The sequence below is a fragment of the Pteropus medius genome, unplaced genomic scaffold (genome assembly GCF_902729225.1).
Source record: "Pteropus medius unplaced genomic scaffold, Ma_sr-lr_union100, whole genome shotgun sequence".
Lineage (NCBI taxonomy): Eukaryota > Metazoa > Chordata > Mammalia > Chiroptera > Pteropodidae > Pteropus > Pteropus medius.
Window position 1 is genome coordinate 10,392,051 of NW_024350325.1, and position 22,751 is coordinate 10,414,801.

Here is a 22,751-nt window from a genome sequence, read left to right on the forward strand (position 1 = left end):
GAACCAAATGGCAATTCTGGGGTTGAAAAGTTTAACTGCAATGAAAACTTCACTAACAGGGCTCAACAATAGATTAGAACTAACATAAGATTAGCAGACATGACAGATCAAAGAGATTATGCAAGCTAAGAACAGAGTTAAAAAGAATGAAGAAAAATGAACAAAAACTCACAGAAATGTGGGACACTATTACTCACACCACCATGTGTATAATGGGGATCCTAGAAGGAAAGGAAAGGAGAAAAAAATAAACACTAACTGAAAACTTCCCAAATTTAGTGAAAAAATAACCTACACATCCAGAAAGCTTGATGAATTTTAGATTCAAAGACACAAATAGACTGAAAGTAAAAGAATGGAAGAAGATATATGATTTGTGGGGGTTCAGAATGAGTCACTCCAAGATGTGCCTCTATGGTATGCAGATTGTTATGAGTTAAGGCAAGTTTAGCCGAGGTCTCAAGAGAAATTTCTGTATCTCCCTTAACTACCTAGAAGAATTTGAATTAGGGGTTTTAATCATAGTAAGAGATTACCAGGAATAACCCCTTTGACCTATCTTTAAGGCAGATAAATTTCTACTTACTAAACATCTGCTTTTGTCATCCTACAATGACCCTTTGAAGTCTCCAAGGTACTGTACCTCATCTCTAACTCAGAATGTCACACATACCCAAGTGCCCCTTCTGTCTCTGAATCTCTCGTGTATATGGGGCCTCTGACTCTCCCCTGTATGCAGGGTTCCCATACACACGTATGTAATTAAATTTGGTTATTTTCTTTTGCCAGTCTCCCATATCTATTCGATTATTAGATCAGCCAAAAGAACCTCAAGGGTAGAGGAGAGTTTCTTCCTCCTCACCACGTGCAAACAGCAACTACAAGAAAGCTGGTGTAACTATAATATCAAACGAAATAGACTTTAAAACAAAAAATGTTACCAAAAACAAAGAGGTACATTTTATAATGATAAAAGTCAATCCATCAACAACACAAAAATACATAAAGCAAGAACTGACAGAAATGAAAAGAAAAAAAGACAATTCAGTAATAGTTAGAGTCTCCAATACCTACATTCAATAATGGGCAAAATCCAGGCAGAAGGTCAACAAAGAAATATGTGATATTGTGATTTATAATAAATACCTATTTGGTCTTCCTCTCGTTTCTGGCAGAGAGCTCCTAAAACTCTAGGAACTTCCTAAACCAGAAGAGCAATTAAGGTGTCTTTTGTTATGTTAATGAGGTAGCTTTTGGAAAGCCCTGTAGATCACTTATGGATGGCTGCCAGAGGAACCAACCCATTGATTAGAGAGTTGGAACTTTCCACCAGACTCCAGACCTCTGTGGAGGGCACAGAAGCTGGAGATTGAGTTCAATCACCCATGGTCAATGATTTAATCAATCACACCTTTGTAGCCTCCATAAAAAAAAAACAAAAAACAAAAAACAAAAAAACAGGGTTCAGAGAACTTCCAGGTTGGTGAACATGTGGAGATTGGGGAGAGTGGCTCACCCGAAGAGGGTGTGGAAGTTCTGTGTAGCTTCCCACAGACTTTGCACTATGTATCTCTTCCCTCTGGCTGTTCTTGGTATGTAAAATATTTCTTGAGTTCTTTTAGCCACTCTAACAAATTAATCAAACCAAAAGCCGGTTAGTCATAAGCACAGGAAACAACCTGGACTTGCAACTGGTGTCTGGAGTGGAGCGGGGCAGTCTTGTAGGACTGAGCTCTTAACCTGTGGGATCTGATGCTATCTCCAGGTAGACAGTATCAGAATTGAGTTAAATTGTAGGATGCACAGATAGTATCCAAGAATTGCTTGGTGTAAGAAAAAAACCCCACATGTTGAAACTAGTATCAGAATCACAAAATAGAAGACATAAACAACACTATAAACCAACTAGACTTAACTGACTCCTATAGAACCCTCCACCCAATAACAGCATAATATACATTCAAGTGCACATAGCACATTCTCTATGATATACCATGTTTAGACCATAAAACAAACCTCAATAAATTTAAAAGAACAGAAATAATGCAAAGTATATTCTCCGACCACAATGTAATCAGAAATCAGTAATAGAAAGAAATTTGAGGAACTCACAAATATGTGGAAAATAAACAATACAATCCGAAACAACTGGTGGGTCAAAGAAGAAACCAAAAGGGAGATAAAAATGAGATGAATGAAAATGAAGATACAATATACCAAAACTTATGAGATGCAGCTAAAATAGTATGTAAAGGGAAATTTATAGCTGTAAATGCCTGTATTAAGAAAGAAGAAGGATCTCGAATCAGCAACCTAACCTACTGCCTTAAGACACTGGGCAAAGAAGACTAATTCTAAAGCGGGCAGAAGGAAGGTATATTAATGTCCTAGGACTGCTACAACAAAATGCCACAAATTGAGTATTAGAAATTCATTCTCCCACAGTACCAGAGGCTGGAAGTCAAGCTTTTCCTTTTGGAGACTCTGGAGGAGAACCTGTTCTTGCCTTCCTCCTACCTTCTGGTAGTGGCCAGCAATCCTGAAAATTTCTTGGTTTATAGAAGCATCACTACAATCTGTCTCTGTGATCACGTGGCTTTCTCTTCTCTGTGTCTTCTTCACCTGATATTCTTATAAGAGCATCAGTGATTGGATTTAATCCAGTATGACCTCTTATGAATACAGATACAAAATTTCTCAACAAAATTTCTCAACAAAAAGTAGGAAACCAAATCTAGCAACATAGGGAAAGATTACATGCCTTAACCAAGTGTCCAAGGTATGCAAGTTTGGTTCTACATCCAAAAATTAATTACTGTAAGCAAAAGACACATGGTCATCTCAATAGACAGAAAAAAACATTTGATAAATCCAAAATCCTTTCATGATACAAACACTCAACAAACTAGGAATTAGAGGGAACTTCCTCAACCAGATAAAAGACAACTATGAAAACCCACAACTAACATCGTACTCCATGGTAAAAGACTAGAAACTTTCCCCAACTATGATCAGGAACAGGATAGATTCCATTCATGTGAAATATTCACAATAAGCAAATTTTTAGGGACAGAAAGTAAATCAGTGGTTGCTTAGGCATTGAGGTCATGGGGAGATGGGGAGTGATAGCTAAAGGGTATAGGGTTCCCTTTTGCGGTAATAAAAATGTTCTAAAATTGATTTGTGATGACTGCATATATCTTTGAATTTTAGGGTATGTGAATTATAGCTCAATAAATCTGTTTTTTAAAAATGTAGTAGACCATTAAAATAAGAATTGGGGAGGATATGCCTTTGGCATTCATGAAAACCTAAACAAAAGAGGTTGCAGGAAAAGTGATGAAGTAGTAAGAAAAGTAGTGGAAGGCCTGCCAATCAATGTACACAAGGAGACTCAAACAGCAAAAACCACCCACCATCCTTCAAGGAGAATGGATAAACTGTGCTATATTCCCACAACAGCATAATGCACAGCAGTGAATCTTAGAAATGTAACGTCTAGTGAGAAAAGCTAGTCCCAGAAGACTAAACACACTATGATATCATTTTTATAAAGCTCAGAAACGAGCAAAATTAAATAATGCATTGTTCAGGCAAAATTAAATAATGCATTGTTCAGGCATTCATAGATATGATAAAACTTTACCAAAAAAAAAGAAAAGCTGGGTTACAATGAACCCATAATTGAGGATGGTGGTCCACAGAGAGTCTCCTAGGGGTGGTGCCATGGCACTGATAATAGTCTCGTTCTTGGGCGAGGTGCTGTACTCACCAGCGTTATCTATTTCATTATGCTTTAATACTATATGTGTGTGTGTATACACAGTATATGCTTATGTGTATTTCCTTTATATACAATAAACTGATAAAATAATGAAGAAAAAGTCTTAAAGGTGAACGAGGGAGTGGAAAGACAAATGCAGATAATCCTTTCTGGAAGAATGAGAAAGAAGGGGAGGGGAGAAACAGTCGAACAGCTACTGGGAGACACAAAGTATGGGAGAGATTTTAGAATGAAGGCAAATTGGATGCCTTTATAGGCAGGAAGGGAGAAGCCTGAAGAGAGAGGGAAAGATCGGAAGTGAAGAGAAGAGGAGAGGTGAACAATAATGGCTCTAGAACGGGTAGAGAGGAAGGGGTAGAGGTTAAGGACACTGGTAGAAGAGGTGACCTTAAAAAGAAGCAGGCTGTCCTGAGACTAGAGATGAGTGAAAATAGGTTGTACATCTAAATGAAATTCGGGGATGTGTGTGGACAGGCAGAAAGGTGGAGAAAATCATACATAGTGGTGTCAATTTCCTCGAGGTAAATAGCACAGTCATTTTTTGAGAACAAAGGAAGGCAGAGACTGAGTACAGCCAAGTGGTGAAGGTTTATAACACTCACATTAAGTTGACAAGGAACAAGTGAAAGGCATTTGCAGGGACAATTAAAAAGAAGAAATTGCTAGCAGCACCAACCACATGACTGCCGGAATTTCTCTAGGGATTCTGTCCCTCTGGTGTAGGAGCAAAGGCAGTTTCCAGCACTGACAGCACAACAGGATGGAGGATACAGGAATCCAGGGGGCGAAGGGTAAAAGAATAGTTCAGACTGTAAACCAAGCAGTCTCAGGATAGAGAAACAGAGGCCAGAGTCAATAATCATAGTAATAGACTCACTGACAGGCAGCTTTAAAAAAAAAAAGTACTTCTATAATGTGAGCAGTTTAGTAAAAGAAAAAATATATAGAAAACAGAGACTAAACCAAAGACGTTAATACTGGTTATCTTTGAATTGCAAGAATATATTTTCTTATTTCTAAAAATTGATAACTAGATGCAGCGAAAGCAAACAATGAAGGAAGTTTACCAATATGCTAACAACAGTCGTCCTAAGAGAGGCAGGAATGAAAGTAAATTTTCCCCTTTTGGTTTTTATTTTCAAATTTTTGTTATGGAATTAACTTGCTATTTTAAAATAATTTTAAATGTTTCATGCCCAGTGCAGAGTGATTTTTAGTTTCTGAAGGAATAGAGCCTTCAAAAAAACTGCTACATTCTAAAAGAACAGATTTCACAATTGCGGCTGTTTTTAAAGTCTTATTTGCTGTTAATTACATCACAAGTCACTCTCTGCTTTGCCCTCTATCTCATCAACCTTTGATCTGCTCAGATTTTCTCCTTTTAGTTAAAAAAAAAAATTTGCAAACATTTTGGAATTTCACTTGGCAATAATTCCAGTCCTACAGATAAAAATAATACTGCATACACTTGCACATGGCTATTTCCTTGATACCTATGCTATGGTATCAAGGAAAAGGAATGTCACTGGGCCATCTCCATCCTTGCAAGAAGAAAATGTATGTCAAATAAAGAAGCATTTAAAATCCAGCTCTCTCACCCCCACAGTCTATCACCCAGTTACTTGTGTTGGTACCCATGTGATGCCCAGTTACTCATGTACCAACTACACTCTGTGCTGTTGACTACTACTGGCCTCTGACACTACTGGCTCTAGACACTCAGGCTAGGGAGCCAACATTCTCTACTGAGAAGACAACTCTGTGGGGAACTGAGTACAACAGAGCCGACTCTCAGTTCTTTTTTTAGGCTTTTCTGCCACCTTCAGTCTAGACGGGGTTGGTCACTATGGAAGGCCTCTAGCAAGTATCCAGCAGCTCCATTCCCCAGTTGCCCCTCAGACTGTTTTCTTATGCTCAAAGCTCCAGTCTGTGGGCCAAAGTCCAAACTCCTGGCATGAAAAACAGGGCCTTCCACAATCACTTTTCCAGCCTTGTCAAGCCACTCACAGCCGTGCTCCCTCTAATGTATCTTTCCTTTCCCATCCTCTGGGCCTTCGCACATGCTGGTCTCTGCCTGTGCCTTCATTCTACTACGTGCAACAGCCAATGCCTGCTCCTCCCTCAAGACCTCACTCAGGCACAATCTCCTGTGGAAGCTTTTTGCATCCTTTCCTCCCAGGAAATGCCAACCAACCACTCTTGCCTGTGAGTGCTGTTCTGTGTAGACATCTACTCCAGCGTTTATGACTGTCAGCTCCAAGAGCAATGGGGCTGACCTCTATCTTTGCACCCCCCTGCTGGGTCCAGCAGCAGGCAAACAGAAGGTGCTTCGTGTTTGTGGACTGAAGGCTGAATGACCCAGGTCATGGATCTCCTCCCTTTCAGGGTTACTGCTGCCTCACAGAGCGGCCTCTGAACAGAAAACAGTGAAGGGGGAATCATGCTATAAATCACTCAGTCAAAAACAATTGTGGTGTACCTATTATGCGCTATGGAGCCTATTTTTTAAATGACACAAACCTGGTCTCCACTTATAAGAAGTACAGAGTAGCAAAGAAAAACTTTATTCAGAAAAGATGGTATGCCAAGTATCAAGTAAGTCTGGAAGAAAATACTTTTCTGAGAAAGTCACACAGGCTTGACTGGGACTCAATTCCAGATCTGCCTCTTACTAGCTGTAGAATCTTGGGCAAGTTACTTCACTTCTCTCTGCCTCAGTTTTCCCATCTGTAAATATGATTAACTCTGACCTCATGTTCTACCACTTCTTCCCGCTGCCCCAGCCATTCTGGTTTTCTTACTGATCCTCAAACATTCAGGTCACTCCCGACTTAGGATCTTGACCTTCTGCTTCCTCAACCTAGAATACTTCCCCCAAATTTGAATCTTATAGGTTCTTACTGAAATTCTACCTCCTCAGAGAATGCTCTGACCAACTGCTTAATATACTATCTTCCCCTCCCGTGTCATTTCTAATGCCCCTACTCTGATTTGTTTACTTCACAGCCTTATCAATAGCAGAAATAACACTATAGTAGTCTCCCCTTATCCACAGAGGATATGGTCCAAGACCCCCAATGGATGCCTGAAATCAGACAGTACTGAACTCTATATATATTATGTTTTTCGTATACATACATACCTATGATGAAGTTCAATTTATAAATTAGGCACAGTAAGAGATCAAAAACAATAATTAATAATGAAGTAGAACTATAATGCTATACTGTAATAAAAGTTATATGAATGTGGTCTCTTTCTCTTTCAAAATATCTTATTGTATTCTACTCACCTTTTCACTTAAAGGAAAAACTTTATGGTTCCTCTTTGGCATATCTGAAGTGCCAGCATCACTACTCTTGTGCATTGGGGTCATTATTAAGTAAAATACGGGTTACTTGAACACAAGCACTGATAACCAAGACAGCTACCAAGTGACAAACAGGTAGGTAGTAAATGTTGCATGGAGAGGCTGGATAAAGGGATGATTCACATCCTGGGTGGGAGGGAGCAGGATGGCATGAGATTTCATTACACTACTCAGAATGGCTTACAATTAAAAACTTATGAATTGTTTATTTCTAGAATTTTCCATTTAATGATTTGGGGCCTCAGTTGACAATGGGTAACTGAAACCACAGAAAGTGAATTCGTCGATAAGGGAGGACTATTATATTTGTTTACTCTTCTTTCTGTATCTTCTACTAAGATATAAATTCCTTGAGGTCAGGGTCTTGGTCTTAGCTGGTTCTCCAGTGTTGAGAATGCTGGCACAGAGTAAATACAAAAAAAATATTTGTTGAGTAAATGTTGACAACAAGAAGACAATACCTACATCAAAGGGTTCTGTGAAGATTAAATGTACACAGAGGAATATAAAGTGCTTAATACAGTGCCTAGCACATAGTAAGCTCGGTAACGTTGGATAATACTACTATCAAAGGAATCCAGAAGAGGGTGAGGTCAACACAGTTAGAGGCAGTTACAGAAAGTTTCAAGGAGGAGGCAGGTCTTAAACTTGATCTGGAAGGATAAGGATTTTTCTGAAGGGAGGATGGGGTGTACGACGATGACACTGCAGTGGGGTTGGAAGTGTCTCCTCCTCTGTATAAGCCACCCCTTCCCACATGTGCTCTCTTCCACACCTCCATTAAATGCAGTTATCACACTAAGAATCATCATCTCCTCCAGACTTCCTGTCCATCAATCCACTTATCTTTCATTTTCTATACCACCAGAGCCTAGATGAATTTCACTACAATAGGACATTTAATAATGTTGTTGAATTAATTTCAGAGATCTGTATAAAAAGCACAACTTACTCTTCAGACCAGCAAACCAGGCCTAGGTGTCTATCCTAAAGAAACACTCAACTGTCAGCATTAAAAATCATGTACAAGGATGTCCTCTACAGCCTGGCTTGTGAGGAAATAAAAAAAAAAAGAAGCAACTAGAATGTTTCCACAGGGAGATAATAAACATACTACGGTACATCCACATTGTGCTGAGATTACAGTGAATACAACAGATCCTTATGTACCAATGTGAAAGAATCTCCAAAAGATATTGGGGGAAAAAAGGTTGGAGAATACAAACTATGTGATCCTGTTTATCTAAAACAAACAAATTTTAAAAACACACATAGAAAACCTAAAGATTTCTCTGAAGATAAATACACATTTAACCACTATATTTTCAGCTCTTGAACACCACCTGAAACATAGTTAAGTTTTCAATAAATTTTTGCTGAATGAATTAAAACATCTGTGCATAAATAGAAAAGGATTAGAAAATAGATCTGCTTTTCACGCTTATTTTTCTGCACTGTTTGCATTTTAAGAAATCGCATTAATGGACTAGTATAATTAAAATGAATTCAAAATAGTTCTAAAAAAAAAGTTGCAGGACCATAAAGGAGTCCAGGCACCAATTCTGAATAACATCTCCAGGTAACTGATTTAATCGTCTTGAGCAATTAGGGCTCTTACACAGCAGCTCAAGGCTCACTTTACCTTTCCAGCATCAGACCCGTTAATAGCGTTTTACATTGTTCCTAAAAACCAGTTAATGGCATGCCCTTTCTAAAGGGTACTCCCTTTGGGCACACCACGACTCCCCTGGGGGTGCGGTTTTCGCGCTCCGCCTTCCCAGAACACCTTTAGGAGCCGAGTAAGGACCGCAGGTGAGCAGGTGGGCGTGGAAAGACCTCTAGGTAGGTGTGCGCTGACTGCGCTGGAGGAAAGGAAACTTACTTTCCGACTGGCCCCCTCTCTAGCTGTAATCTGTTTCTCCTGCTCGGGCATCTTCTCTCAGAGGAACCAATTTCTTCTGTGATTCGGCCCACAGCCCAAAAGGTCACCTGGTTAGTGGAAAAGAAGCGCGGTGTTAAAATCCTGGGAGAAGAGGAGCGGAGTGTGGATGGCATCTTTGCGGTTCAGCTCAAACCCGAAGAAGGGTCTGGAAACCAGTGCCAGCACGTCGGACGAGGGCATTGGCTGTCCTCACCCCACGGACTAATTCAAAGTTGTGCGCCACCGCGCCCCCGACCCCTGCGGGCGCCAGCCTGAGAGCGAGATGGGAGGGTGGGCCTTGGACCCTCACCCGCACCCGGAGGCAGGCCTGCTGGTGCCTCAGTATCCCTGGTCGAGCCAGGACGCCTAGCGGAGCCCGTCCTCCCTCCAGGGTTTCCGCTACCTCGGACCCGTGCGCTCTGGACTCGGTCTTCAGCTCCAGCGTGTGCCGGGGTGGAAAGGAGGGAGAACGAACAGCGCAGACCCGGGAGGGAGATGCAGATCCCAGGGGGCGGTGCGATGTGGCGGGCGCCCGCTTCGGGTCCACTCTGCACAGCTCCCTTTCTCGCTCGGTGCCTGACTCCGGGGCACCGCAGGTCCCTGACACCGCAGCCGCAGGAGTGAACTCCGCACCTGGAAAATCGAGCTGAGACGCGCAAGGGCCTCCCATTGGTCTCCAACGGGTGGCAGAATCTGGACTGAGGGCCAGGACCCTGGAACGGGGTCTTCCAGTGGGGGAGGGCACAGGGGGCGGGAGAGCTGACTGTCCATCACAAGCCACGCCTTCCCAGCGCCCCTCCCACCATCGCCCCGCCCATGGGCCATGCCAAATATCTGTCTACGCCCCGGGAGATCCTATTGGCTAGAAGGCCGTGGGAAGCTACACCAGCAACCAATTCAAACGCATAGTTGGCCCCATGAAGGCGGGGGAAACACCTCGGTAGCCAATAGACAAGAGGAACGGCGAAGTACTTCCTGAGTTCAGGGGTCAACTGAAAATGGCGGGCACCGAAAGGGTTTGGTGCTTGTGCGAGTTATTGAGGTGAGTCAGTGACGTGGGCTCGCAGGCGTTTTCTGTACGGTGGTGGTGCATGTCCGCGCAGTGCAACTAAAGTTTGCGGGGAAAGTCTTTTCTTATCACGAATCTAAGCTATTTTCTCAAGGCCAATGAGCGCTATTCCTTTCAATCTAGAGTCTTCTAGATAGGAGCAGACGGGGTTAAAGACTCAGTTTAATGTCTTTTCTTCACCCGCCCCACTTCTGGCTGAGCGGTTGAGTTCTCCCTGTTCCAGCTTTTCCTTTCTCTTGTTCACACTCCAACTAGTCTTCCATAAATTATTTATATTCCTCATTTTCCTTTATGATTGAGCCACAAATCATTTAACAATCTGTCATGTCTGGTAAAGAAGAAACTGGATCTTCCTTTTAACGTTTTAGTTTCTCTAACTCACCCAAACTGTCGTCATTAATATTAGTCACTTAAGTATAAAATTTTTGTTGAATCTTCTGCTTCTTGATCACCCATTGATTTTTATTTCTGATTGATGTAATAAGAGTTATGTGAAATACTACCTTTATCTTTATTACATGGATAATAAAGTGTTTTTGTAGAAAAGTTAGGAAATAGATAAGCAGAATCGAAAATTCGCTAGGAATGCTACTATCCTGAGGGAACTCCTGTTAACATTTTAGTGAAAAAACTCCCAGACTTTTTTCCACATTTGTTTTCGTAATACCACTGTATTTTACTTCTCTTGCCCTACATTAATAAAACAAAAAGACTTAGTCTATTACATCTAAACAGTTCTTTTAACTTCTACATATTTTCGTTTAGGTTGAAAATTTATAATTAACACAATAGCACTCTGAATGGCAGTGTTGACATATTCTCACCAAAATTCAGGTATTGTTCCCTCATTTTTGTCCCTTCTACTTCAAATTCTATAATTTTTTTAAACATTTTAATGGGAAAATTTATTTTCAGAGCCTTCATATTCTGTCATTTGAAATATCCTTAACTCAGTGCTTTGAACATAATAGCTAAATAAATGTTTGCTAAATGAATGGCTCACCGTTGATTACAGTTATCTTTTCGAAACCTTTTGTTTAAATTTGGGTAAACATTCAGTGATAAACATTTTAGTTATATTTAATTGAATTCTATAAGAACTGTAAGTGTATCTTTGAAGCCAAGAGCAAAATAAAGGACTGGTTCAACCTTAGTCATTAAAGTGATTTTTTTTTTTTTTCTGATTTTAAGTGAAATAGTTCAGTTTGGAAATTCTATCACATAAATTTCCCACTTAAATCATTTGAAGGAAATGTCATAAAAATCTTTGGATTCTATGAGTCAGCTACATTTTAAATTAAATGGGCTTTTGACTTGACTATCCTATATATCTACCCTATATAATATTGCTTGTATGAACTGACATATTACAAATGTTAAATAAATATTAATATCTTGTTATATAGAATATTGAAAAGATATGTACTCAGGGTGCTACTGGTATCCAGTTGGGCAAGGCCAAGGATGCAGCTAAACATCCTAAAATGCGTAAGATATAGCCTCCACAACAAAGAATTATCTGATCCAAAATGTCTATAGTGCCAGGGTTGGGAAACCTTGATGTAAACAAAAACTGTCCTTGTTAATTTTTAAGAGTAAAGATGTCCTGAGACCAAATTATTTTAACAGGTGAAATACCTCTTCAAGTAATGGGCTTGTTCACAGTAAGGAAATCTCACATGAGAAATTTATTTCAAAACTATCAATAAGATATTTTCAGAAGAATTTGTGTGTTCTCTACTTATGGACAGTGAAAACTATGTAACTACATAATATATGCCCATATTTGCTTCAGTCATTAAGCATCCCAGAGCCTAATCTGCTGTTCAGTACTATATACAGACTTAGAGCCTGCATATCTATTTCCCAAAGGCTGTCTCCTCTCCCTCACAACAGACTTTAACTCTATATTTTCCCTGGTCCCTGACTTTTCATTACTTAAGTTTTAATATTTTATTGTTTTTGCGACTTCTAAGCCTCTCAGCTCCTTTATAAAGGGTAGGCACGGTATTAGAAATACTGTTAGGTACCAACTATACTAGCAAACCCTAAGAGAAAAACATTCCTTGAGAAGTTATTTTAACAGAATTTAAGAGACATCCAAGGAGGTAATAAGATTTTGTGTTCAGTCACTATATATTTATTGGATGCCTTCTCTGTGCAGGTATTATGCTAGGCATTGGGATGCAGTGGTGAATGAACGAGCCTAGGTCCTTTGCCTTTGCAGAGCTTCAGTTGATTTGGCAACAATAGAGAACCCTTTAGTGGTGAGTGTGGGAGCAAGCCTACTTATGTGCCTGAGGTAGAACATTAGTGGATTTTTGGTGACCCATTCAGAGACAAATCAAGGAAGGCAGTAGTGATTTTAGGGTCAAGTAAACAGATCAAATGCAGAACTCAGAATAGAAATGAAGAACTCTAAATTCCATTCCTCTTACCCCAGAAATTGTTCTACTTGAGATAAAGTGAGAGAATAAAAATTATTTACAATCTCACCAAACTTTTATCTAGTAGAATATTGATCATTCAAGAAGACATTTCTCAGATTACATATTGTCATTTTGAGAGTCAGATGCCATTACTAATCATGTCTTGTTGAGAGTAACAATTAAATTTATTTTAATCTCTTAACATATATTGAGTTAGGAGAAAGGTGACTCAGCATTGATTTTCACTGCTGATTAAAAAGAGAAAATGTATTAAATTGCTAACATGCTGTGGAAATTTGAATTAAAAGAGACACTTTTTTCATTGGATGTTTCGTAGCTTTTAACAATTGCATATTTTGTTAGCTGACTCACAAGCTATAAAAATTTTTTCTCTGCTACTAATTTATAAAGTGGATATGTAATAGTAGGCTTTACTTTGTAGTCATATTTTTGTTGAATGGGCATTATATCAATTTTCACCTTTTCCTTCTTGTTTCAGGTTTTTTTATTCATTATTCTTACCTGGGCTAATTGTATGTGGAACATTATGTTTGTGTCTGGTCATTATCCTTTGGAGAATCAGAGTGCTGCTACAGAGAAAGAAAAACTCAGCATCAGTTGGCAAAAATGGGAAAAATAAAATGGTGATTGCATTTTTTCATCCATACTGCAATGCTGGTGGAGGAGGAGAAAGAGTTTTATGGTGTGCATTAAGAGCCCTGCAGAAAAAGTAGGTATTCATCTTTCTTAGCTAATTTGCTATATTGTTACCACTTTTTAAAAAATTCATTACCCAGAATTCATCTTTTTCAAGTACCTTATTCATAGCCAAGAATTCCTCTTTTAACTATTCTTCAATAAGGAAATACTCCTCTCATATGCCAACCTGCTTTACACAATTCTACTGAATTTTCTTGCTATAATAAAGAAATGGAAAGTATCTGGCCTTTTATAACATAACTTAGTGAGAATAACTAGTCACCTTGGGGGAGGATATGGAGAAGAGATTGACTAATAAACAGAAATATACCAAGTACTGTGGAGCACTTTAAACCTGAATACTTTTAGTCAGTGGTGGCACACCCAGAATAATTTTTATGAAGCATCTATTTGACTTTTATTTTGATGTCATCAATTGGATAGTCTTAAGTTACCGTATTAGAAAGAATATGGCATTATACATCATTTAATGTTTTAGACTTCCCCCCTCCCGACACACACCCCTATCCCAGAAATATTTATGATTCCCTTTTAGAAAGGAAAAAGCATAGAAAACACAGGTTTTATTATTGTTTTATCATATGAAAAAAGTTATTATCCTTCCACGATGATTCTGCTTCCTGGCACATACCCTTTATTCAGGTCCAAAGCCTTCACAGGTAATTCCCTTAGCTCTACATTTCTATATTCTTGGCCCATCCTGGCTTCCAGCTACCACCCCTGTATTTCCTCTTCTAACTTCCATAAGTGCCTAAATCCAAATAATTTTCTTAAATCTCAGCTTAATTCCCAGCTCTTTGAAGCCCTCCCTACTTTAATCCATACTATCTTTCCTTCTCATAACTCTGTTACCTTTCTCTCTCTAACAAGATTCTCTAACTTTTGAGGGCAGTGGTAAAGTTTCATGATATTTGTACACATACTCCCCAGTAACCCCTATTATACTAATTCACCTAAAAGAAAAGAAAATCCATACAATTAGGGTGACATAGAAGAAAATCCTTCATCTTGCTCTTGCCACATTTTGTTTCTTATCCCTCTTCATTCCTTCATATGTACTTTGCTCCAGCATACTGAACCAGGAGCATCATGCTTTCTCTAGCTTCCTTGCCTTTTCATATAGTATTCCCTTTTTTCTGAAATAACCTTTTTCTCCTCAGTTAATACCTACAAATCTTTCTTGACTCAACATAAGCTACAGTATACTTTTCATTCAATCTAGCAATATTTCTGGGGATCTACTCTGTATTAGGCACTGTAATCGGAGTTGAGAGTAAATGATGAACAAGGTAAATCAGGTCCCTCCTCTGGTCCTTAGATCTTAGTCGAGAGAGACAAGATAATAATCAAAGAAGAAAATATCAAATGGTGAGAAGCGCTATATAGGAAATTAAAAAGATAATATGAGAGTGACTTGATACTTTAGATTGAGCGATTAGGGAACATCTCTGAGGAGATAACACTTAACTGAAATCTGAATGGCAAAAGTAGCTGACATTTACTGAGCTTTTACTATTTTAACCAGACATTATTTGGAGACTGTTACCTGTGTTAGCTCACTCATTTGACAGACAAGAAAACTGGGTTATTAGAGCCCCCGTGCTATACTGCCTGCCTTATGAAAAGACAGTGAAGATGAGAAAAGAGAATTCAAAGCAAAGGAAGCAACTTCTACAGATCCCCTGAGACTGGAAGGAGCTTGGCTTGTTCAAAGAAAGGACTGCCAGTTTGGCTGAACTGTGGTGAGCAAGGGAGAAAGTGGAAGGGGAGGTTACAGAGGAAGGCAGGGTCCACATTGCACAGGGCTTGAGTGAACAGGGTGAGGAGTTTGGATTTTATCTAAGTGCTGTGGAAAACCATTTGAGCATTTGAGATTAAGTTGTCAACCTGAGAAACATCCAAACTTCTAGAGAATTGTTATGAGTTTTTGAGCCAAACTGATGACATATGTCGGGGAGCAAGATCTAAATTTGTTATTGAGCCGAATCAAGTCCAATTACTCAGTAAGTCACCATCCAAAAGATAACTCTGAGAAGATTTTATGAGAGGGAATGTACTTTATTTCGAGATGGCTGGCAAGGGGGTATGAGTGTCACTCCCCAAAGCAGCATGTCCCTGAACAAATAAATGATCAGGTTCATCTTTATTCTGGGAAATCATGCATCACCATCAAGGTGAGCTTTGTCATCGCATGTATAGGTGAGGACATTCCTGCGCATGTGCAGTTAGAAACCATGCCTATACCTACATCACATGTTCAAAAGTGGCAGAAAATCTCTGCCCCCAGGAGGAGATTTTAGTATTATAATGAGGGCATAATGAGAATAGTTCATGAATAAGTCAATATAGAGTCCTCCAGGCCACTTCTGCCAGCCTCAGGCAGTTTGATCAGGATCAGCCCCGTGATCCTGCAAATCATCCTGGGCTTATCTCGGAAAAAAACTGTCTGGCCATCTTCAGTGTCAGGAATGGTATAGGTATGGAAGAAAGTTTAAGTCTCAATCCTCTTATTAAACTCTTAGCAAATTACAGGATATGGTTGCACAAACCTTATAACATCCAGGGTGATCTAAGTGGGTTTACAGGTTAATCTAAGAAAGTTATGAATTCTAAATAAAATTTAGTCTATGCTAGGCTACTTGCATGGCTGTGTGTGTATGTATAGGCTAGGTTATGAATTGTTTGCAGCTTCTTTTATGCATTTGGAATTAAGCAGAGGACGTAAGGAAGATTACATGAACATGGGAGAAAGCAAAGTACAGGATAGTTAAGATTATGTGCTCTTTTGAGGATGGTCGCCCTTTAAAAGGAAGGGTTCTGAAAAGAGGCATTTCAAAGAGGCATTAACCTAGATGTACAGATACAGTGGACAGGGCTTGCTTAAGGCAAAGATAATCCTTAGGAAAGAAGTTATCTGCCTGGGGCATGACTACCTGCCCTGACCTACCTAGCTAGGAGTTTATGATCAGAGCACCCTATGAGGTTACTTTCCATAGAACTCCCTTTATCATCCACAGGGTTTTAAGTAGAGAGATGATATTCTAATTATTGCTGCATAAAAACCACCCCAACATTTAATGGTTTGAAACAAGAATTTATTATTTATCATAGTTTGGGAGTTGATGAGCTCTGTAATCCCTCATACTCAGATTTTACAGTTAGATAATAGCTGGGTCTGGAGTCATTTGAAGGCTTTTTACCTTACATATCTGGTTCCTGGTCTCAGATGACTGGAACAGCTGGAGGCGGTCAGGCATCTGTCACCTGGCAGCTGCTCCATGTGACTGCCTTGGGCTTGCACACAACATGGTGATCTCAGGATAGCTGGACGACTTACATGACAGCTGATTACCCCTAGAGAGAAGTAGAAGCTGTGTAGCCTAGGTCCAGAAACTGGCACAGTGTCACTTTTGCCATATTCTATTGGTAAAAGCAGTAACAGAGCCCACTGTTATTCCAAGGGAGGGGATAGATCCCACCTCTCAATGGGAAAAATGTCCAAGAATTTGTGGCCATCTTTAAGCTACCAGAGATGACAATCCTTTTTACATTTTAAAAGGATTTTTCTGGCTGCTGGGAGTGGGGCTAGGGAAGAGCATTTTAATGCTCATCCTTTAGGCACCCACAGCATCTTGTGGCTGCCTTTATCAGTACATATCATACAGTTTTGCAGTTATTTGTTTATATATCTTTTCTCCACTGGACTGAGCTCTCCTTGAGCTCTCTTCTGAATCCCCAGAATCTTATAGCTCATGTTTTATGGCTCAAAGAATAATTACAAACACAGTCAGAGGGAGGCCAAAGCATTAAAGGCATGCAAGTATACTTTTACATATTTCCATTATAATTATAAATCTAATTGCCATGCAGGCATAAGGTATAGCTTTTAAAACTTTTACATTTCTCAGATAAAAACATCGAGAAATGTTTTAGCATTTATGATCCTATCTAAAGATACCTTCATTGAATTTTAACTCTCATTTTTGAGTATTAATATTTCATTCTCATTTTTATACTGAGAAAATTGTCAAAATATGTTTTAATTCTTAGAAACGAAAATGTCTCATTTATAAATCAGCTTTTGTTGGGGTCTGCTTTATGTGAAACTTTAGTGGAGGAGATAACAAAGAACTAGAGGTTTCATTTGAAAGACTAACATTTTAGTGTAGGGGAGGAAAGAGTGAGGTAGTCCAAATGCAATGAATGAAAAACAGTGGAAAACATTTTTTTTTAGTCTAAAAATAGCTTCTTATGATTGTGAAAAAAACTGTCTATACCTGTTTGCTTTATTTTAACCTGAACTAATGAAATTCTTAATTATTATATTTCTATTTTAGGTATCCTACAGCAGTTTATGTTGTTTATACTGGTGATGTTAATGTCAGCAGTCAACAAATACAAGAAGGTGCTTTCAGAAGATTTAACATCAGATTAATTCACCCAGTGAAGTTTGTTTTCTTAAGGAAGCGCTACCTTGTAGAAGATTCACTGTATCCTCACTTCACACTGCTGGGCCAAAGTCTAGGATCCATTTTTCTTGGCTGGGAAGCTCTGATGCAGTGTGTTCCTGATATTTATATCGATTCAATGGGATATGCTTTCACACTTCCTCTGTTTAAGTATTTAGGCAGCTGCCGAGTTGGAAGCTATGTTCATTATCCAACTATCAGCACTGACATGCTTTCTGTAGTGAAGAATCAAAATGTTGGATTTAATAATGCAGCCTTCATTACCAAGAATCCTTTTCTCAGCAAAGTAAAGCTCATTTACTACTACTTGTTTGCTTCTATTTATGGACTTGTTGGTTCTTGCAGTGATGTAGTCATGGTCAATTCTTCCTGGACACTAAACCATATTCTCTCACTGTGGAAGGTTGGGCATTGCACTAACATCGTTTATCCACCTTGTGATGTGCAGACATTTCTAGACATTCCTCTACGTGAGAAAAAGATGACTCCAAGACACTTACTGGTTTCTGTTGCCCAGTTCAGGCCGGAAAAGAATCATGCTTTGCAGATCAGAGCCTTTGCTAAATTGCTGAATAAGAAGGAGACTGAGTCACTTCCTTCACTTAAACTTGTTCTCATTGGAGGTTGTCGTAACCAAGATGATGAACTTAGGGTAAACCAACTGCGAAAGCTTTCTGAGGATCTAGGAGTTCAAGAAGATGTGGAATTTAAAATAAATATTCCGTTTGATGAGTTAAAGAATTACTTGTCTGAAGCAACAATTGGTCTGCATACCATGTGGAACGAGCATTTTGGGATTGGTGAGTTTGTCCTTTAAATAACTCATTTGGTGCCATGAGATACACATTTTAGGTTGTTTTGATAAGATGGTAATACTCTGGAAGTTTTCATCAAGTCCTAATTCTCTTCCCCCAGTTCATCAAGCATGTTTTCCTCATTTGAGATCCTTTAAGATATAATAATTTGTAGTCAATAATAATAGCAAATGTTTATTGACCATTTACTGTGGGGGGGGGGTCACTGTTGAGGTCTTTACAAGTATTGTTTATCTGATTTAATCTTCTTGAAAACTCTATTGATAGGTATTATTATTATTTCTATTTTATAAAGTCAGACACAGAAAGGTTTAGAATTTACCCAGATTCAGCCACACAGAGGTGGGTGCACCATCTAACCCAGATAGCCCCTGCTCTTAAGCACCGCATTTGCTCTCCCTACCCACCCCTACCTATGTACTGGGCCCTACGCCAATCCCCATGAAGGACCAAGGGAGAATCCCTGGGAGGGGCCCATGCCGAGGTATTTTGGTAAAGCTGCTTAGGTGATTCTGTCGTGCACCAAAAGCTGAGAACCACCATCTCCAGGTGGGCTTCTCACAGAAATTCTTCAAGTTCTTTTATGGATTCTGTACTCATTATTGGAATGGCCTCTCCTTTTCTTTCTGCCAAGTTTCATCGTAAGTGTTCAGGTAAAATCTCCTTGCCCTTTAATTTGGCCTTATTCCAATACAAATTGTCTCTCTTTACTCTGACCTGTTATGTACACGTTTCGGTATAAATCAAGTAGTATTTAGTCTAATTTGGTTCAACATATATTTCTCAAGTGCTTACTCTGTGTCTCATCCTACTAGATGTCACGGGAAAATAGAAAAACATGAAAGTGAAGTCTCCTATGCCAATGTGACATTTTCTCTTGTTTTCTTTTCTGTCCCTAGTTAGTAGCACAGTGCTAAGCTCAGACATACAGCAAGAACTGGTCGATCCAAACCTTCTGCACTTCCCATGCTTCCTTTCTCAGACGCTCATGGAAGCATTTACTATGCCAGGCACCGGGGCGGGTGCTGGAATGACTGTGACGTAGGAACTGCTGTTAACCCTCAGAGGCTTACAGCTCTGTGAGTGATACAGACGAGTTAGACAGGTGTTAACTGTACCGTGTGCTGAGTGCTATGCTAGGGCAAGTGCCAGGTGATAAGAAAGCGCCTAAGAGAAACACGTTAACAGCTCGTGGGGTCAGAGAACAATGGCCCAGGAAATGATGCGATATGGAAGCTGGGACCTGAAGAGTAATTAGAAATTAGCCATGCTGAAGAGGGGAGAGTAGCCAGCAGAGGGCACAGCATTGTGACAGGCATCACAAAAAGAGCCTTAGCAGGCAGTTCAAAGAAGTCAGTATTGGCTGGAGCATCAAGGAGGCACAAACAGCAAGACAATAGAGAGGTGATCTGCAGCCCGATCACATGGCCATGTTAAGCCACTGGGCAAAGATAGAAATATTTTAAATATTAGATTTAAAATATTTCCTCAAGTTCACTGTGGCTGCAGTGTGGGGAGTGTGGATCGGTGAGGAGCAGGGAGAGCAAGACTGGAGAAGCAGGAAGATGACTCGGGCAGCTGCAGCAACCTAGGCGAGAGATGCTGGCGCTCTGAACTTGGTAGTGAACATGCCAGTGAGATTCTGAAGAATTGAACAGGACTTGGTGATTAATTGGATGTGTTAAATGAGGGACAAAGAAGAGTCAGAGACAACCGCCTGGGGTTTTTAGTTTGGACAGCTGTGTGAATGGTGATGGCTGTCACCTGGAGAGGGACTCCAAGACGAGAGGCATCGATGAGCCAAGTTTTGAGCATGTAGAGTTTAAATTGTTTGAGGGACATGCACATGTGTGTGTCCTAAGGCAGTTGTATATATGAGTCTGAAGTACAAAAGAGGGACCTGATCTGGGAATACAGACTGAGGAGTTGTCATTGTCCAGGTAGTTACTGCAGCCCCTGTAGATGTGGCTAAGATTGCCTATGCCAAGTGTGTAAGCGAGATGAGGCCCATAGTGCAAAATGCTGAGAACAGTAACAGCAGAAGAGTGGCCAGCAAAAGAGAAGAGAAGAAATGAGGGAGGAGGAAAACCAGCAGAGTTGCGGAAACCAAGGGAAGAGACTGTTGGGGGAAGAAGAGAAAGGGCAGCAGGTTGGTTCTGATGCTGGGCCCAATAAGGAAGTCGCAGTGACCTGGCAAGAGCAGTGTAGTGGAGGAGTGGGAGCCAGAGTCAAATTGTAGTAAGTTGAGCATTGAGTACAGGTGAGCAAGTGGAGTTAATGAATGCAAGCCACACTTTCCCTAAGTTTATCTGCGAAAGGGAGATGAAAAGAGAGACAGTAGCTAGGGGAGGGAGAGGACTCGTGACCTGAAGGGACAGTAGGGAGGGAGAGAGAGCAAGAGAGAGAAAGAGTATGTACACACGCTTCGTTTGTATAAGGCTAGTTGAGAGGGAGAAGTGGAAAATCCTGGAGTTAATGAGAAAAGTATAGAAGAATGATCTTTAGCTTTGAGCATGATAATATCCATATTTTTCAAAAAAGAATTCAAATTACATTAGCAGGAAATTCTATTCTGTAGGGATTTCACTGGTGTTGAAGAAACAATTATAATGATTTCACTTCTTTCCTATGTATCTAGGATATCAGTTCTGTACCATCCTTTGGAAAAATGAGCAGTCAACTATTTTCTGATGGGCTTAAATTCTCTCTAGAAGCATGGTTAAGAAAGGCTGTCTAGAGTAACATATCTTCACCCACATCCTGTGGCAGAAACTAACCAAAGCTTTAATTTAGTTCACCGCTGCTGGGTATCCAGAAGTCTCAAATTTGCCAGAAATCCCAGCAGTAACGTGAGCGTCAGCAGTAGCATGCCTCACTAAGGGGGCTTACTTTTTTCTTTTTTTCTCCTAATGCTATAATTTGAACTATTAAAATTTTGCTTTTGATACCTTTTTACTTTTTATCTCTTAATATCCATTAATCATCTACCATCTTGCTAACATTCTTTATTCTTCTGCTTCATTTTATTATCTGCAGTATATTTTGTGTGGACTGTTCATCCATCTATTTGTCTTTTTTAAGAACAAAGCACTTCGTAAATTATGTAAATAAATGTCTAACCACTATGCTGTACACCTGAAACTAATACAAAATAATATGGAATGTCAACTCTAATTGAAAAATAAAAATTAAAAAAAGAACAAATCAGCATTACTGTGAAGGTTTGAAAACTAAAAAACTTAAAAATTATTTTATTTTGTACCATGGAATTTAAATGAGCAAATTTATAGACATACAGACATTTAATTAAATTTATCATGAGTCTCAAAATTTGTAAAGGTTTCTGTTCATTCTTGTTCTTATGAACATATTCAAAAACTTAAAAGACTACATGATTTCGTTTCTTCCTCAGGAGTTGTTGAGTGTATGGCAGCTGGCACAATTATCCTTGCACACAATTCAGGGGGCCCGAAGCTTGACATTGTCGTTCCTCACGGAGGAGAGGTAACTGGATTTCTGGCTGAAAGTGAAGACGGCTATGCTGAGACTATGGCTCATATTCTTTCCATGTCTGCAGAAAAGAGACTCCAAATCAGAAACAGCGCTCGTGCATCTGTAAGCAGATTCTCTGATCAAGAGTTCGAAGTGACATTCCTGTCATCTGTGGAGAAATTATTTAAATAATGCTATATCTGTACAAATTAAAGATATTTTACATAGAATGGCTCAACACCTTCATATGTTAATATTTTTCTAAGCTCATTCCCTGTTGTAATAAAGTCAGCCTAAGCAATGCTTTCAGCATTGTGTGTGTGTGTAAAAGGTATTTATTTTAATGAAAAAAAAGGCACAATTACCTAAACAGAAAAGATAACCTTATTTAGTTTAAATGTAAAAATTTAGGTTAGTGTTTGGTCTCAAATTCTGAAAAATATGAATCTGAAAGAAAAAAACGAACAGTCTTAATTTTAGTATAGTCCATATTTTTCAAATCCTATTTGTCAAATTACTTTAATTAACCGAGAAAGAATTTCCTTTTAGAAAAAAGGAAATGTTGAAAGAAAAATAGATGACTGACAATTGATTAGACTTTAGAATTGTTTTGACATTTTTGAGACACGGAAAAATTCTGGTACATTTAAATTTTCATTGATATTGTAGATGACCTTTTCGA

The 22,751-nt window shown here is 39.3% G+C and overlaps 2 protein-coding genes across 4 annotated transcripts in view; one reads left to right on the forward strand and one right to left on the reverse strand.

The window, feature by feature from the left end:
• Positions 1-9,857, reverse strand: part of ATP7B (ATPase copper transporting beta) — a 77,800-nt gene extending 67,943 nt beyond the window's left edge. Inside the window, exons 1-2 of one of the 2 annotated variants that reach the window (XM_039839424.1) lie at positions 9,709-9,857; positions 9,037-9,143 (exon numbers count right to left, since the gene is read on the reverse strand). In XM_039839424.1, coding sequence (XP_039695358.1) covers positions 9,037-9,087 — 51 coding nt within the window. In that variant the 5' untranslated portion in view covers positions 9,088-9,143; positions 9,709-9,857. Of the gene's footprint in view, positions 1-9,036; positions 9,144-9,478 lie in introns of both variants that reach the window. The other variant, XM_039839423.1, reaches the window with a different exon arrangement.
• Positions 9,858-9,975: 118 nt separating this feature from the next.
• Positions 9,976-22,386, forward strand: ALG11 (ALG11 alpha-1,2-mannosyltransferase). Of its 2 annotated transcripts, XM_039839433.1 has the most exons (5): positions 9,992-10,117; positions 10,910-10,978; positions 13,073-13,303; positions 17,631-18,562; positions 21,990-22,386. In XM_039839433.1, exons 3-5 carry the CDS (start codon positions 13,215-13,217, stop codon positions 22,259-22,261), a joined length of 1,293 nt encoding a protein of 430 aa, XP_039695367.1. In that variant the 5' UTR covers positions 9,992-10,117; positions 10,910-10,978; positions 13,073-13,214; the 3' UTR covers positions 22,262-22,386. The 2 variants fall into 2 exon arrangements, with proteins under 2 accessions (XP_039695366.1, XP_039695367.1); XM_039839432.1 differs by lacking the exon at positions 10,910-10,978 and having other exon boundaries at positions 9,976-10,117.
• The last annotated feature ends 365 nt before the right edge of the window (positions 22,387-22,751 follow it).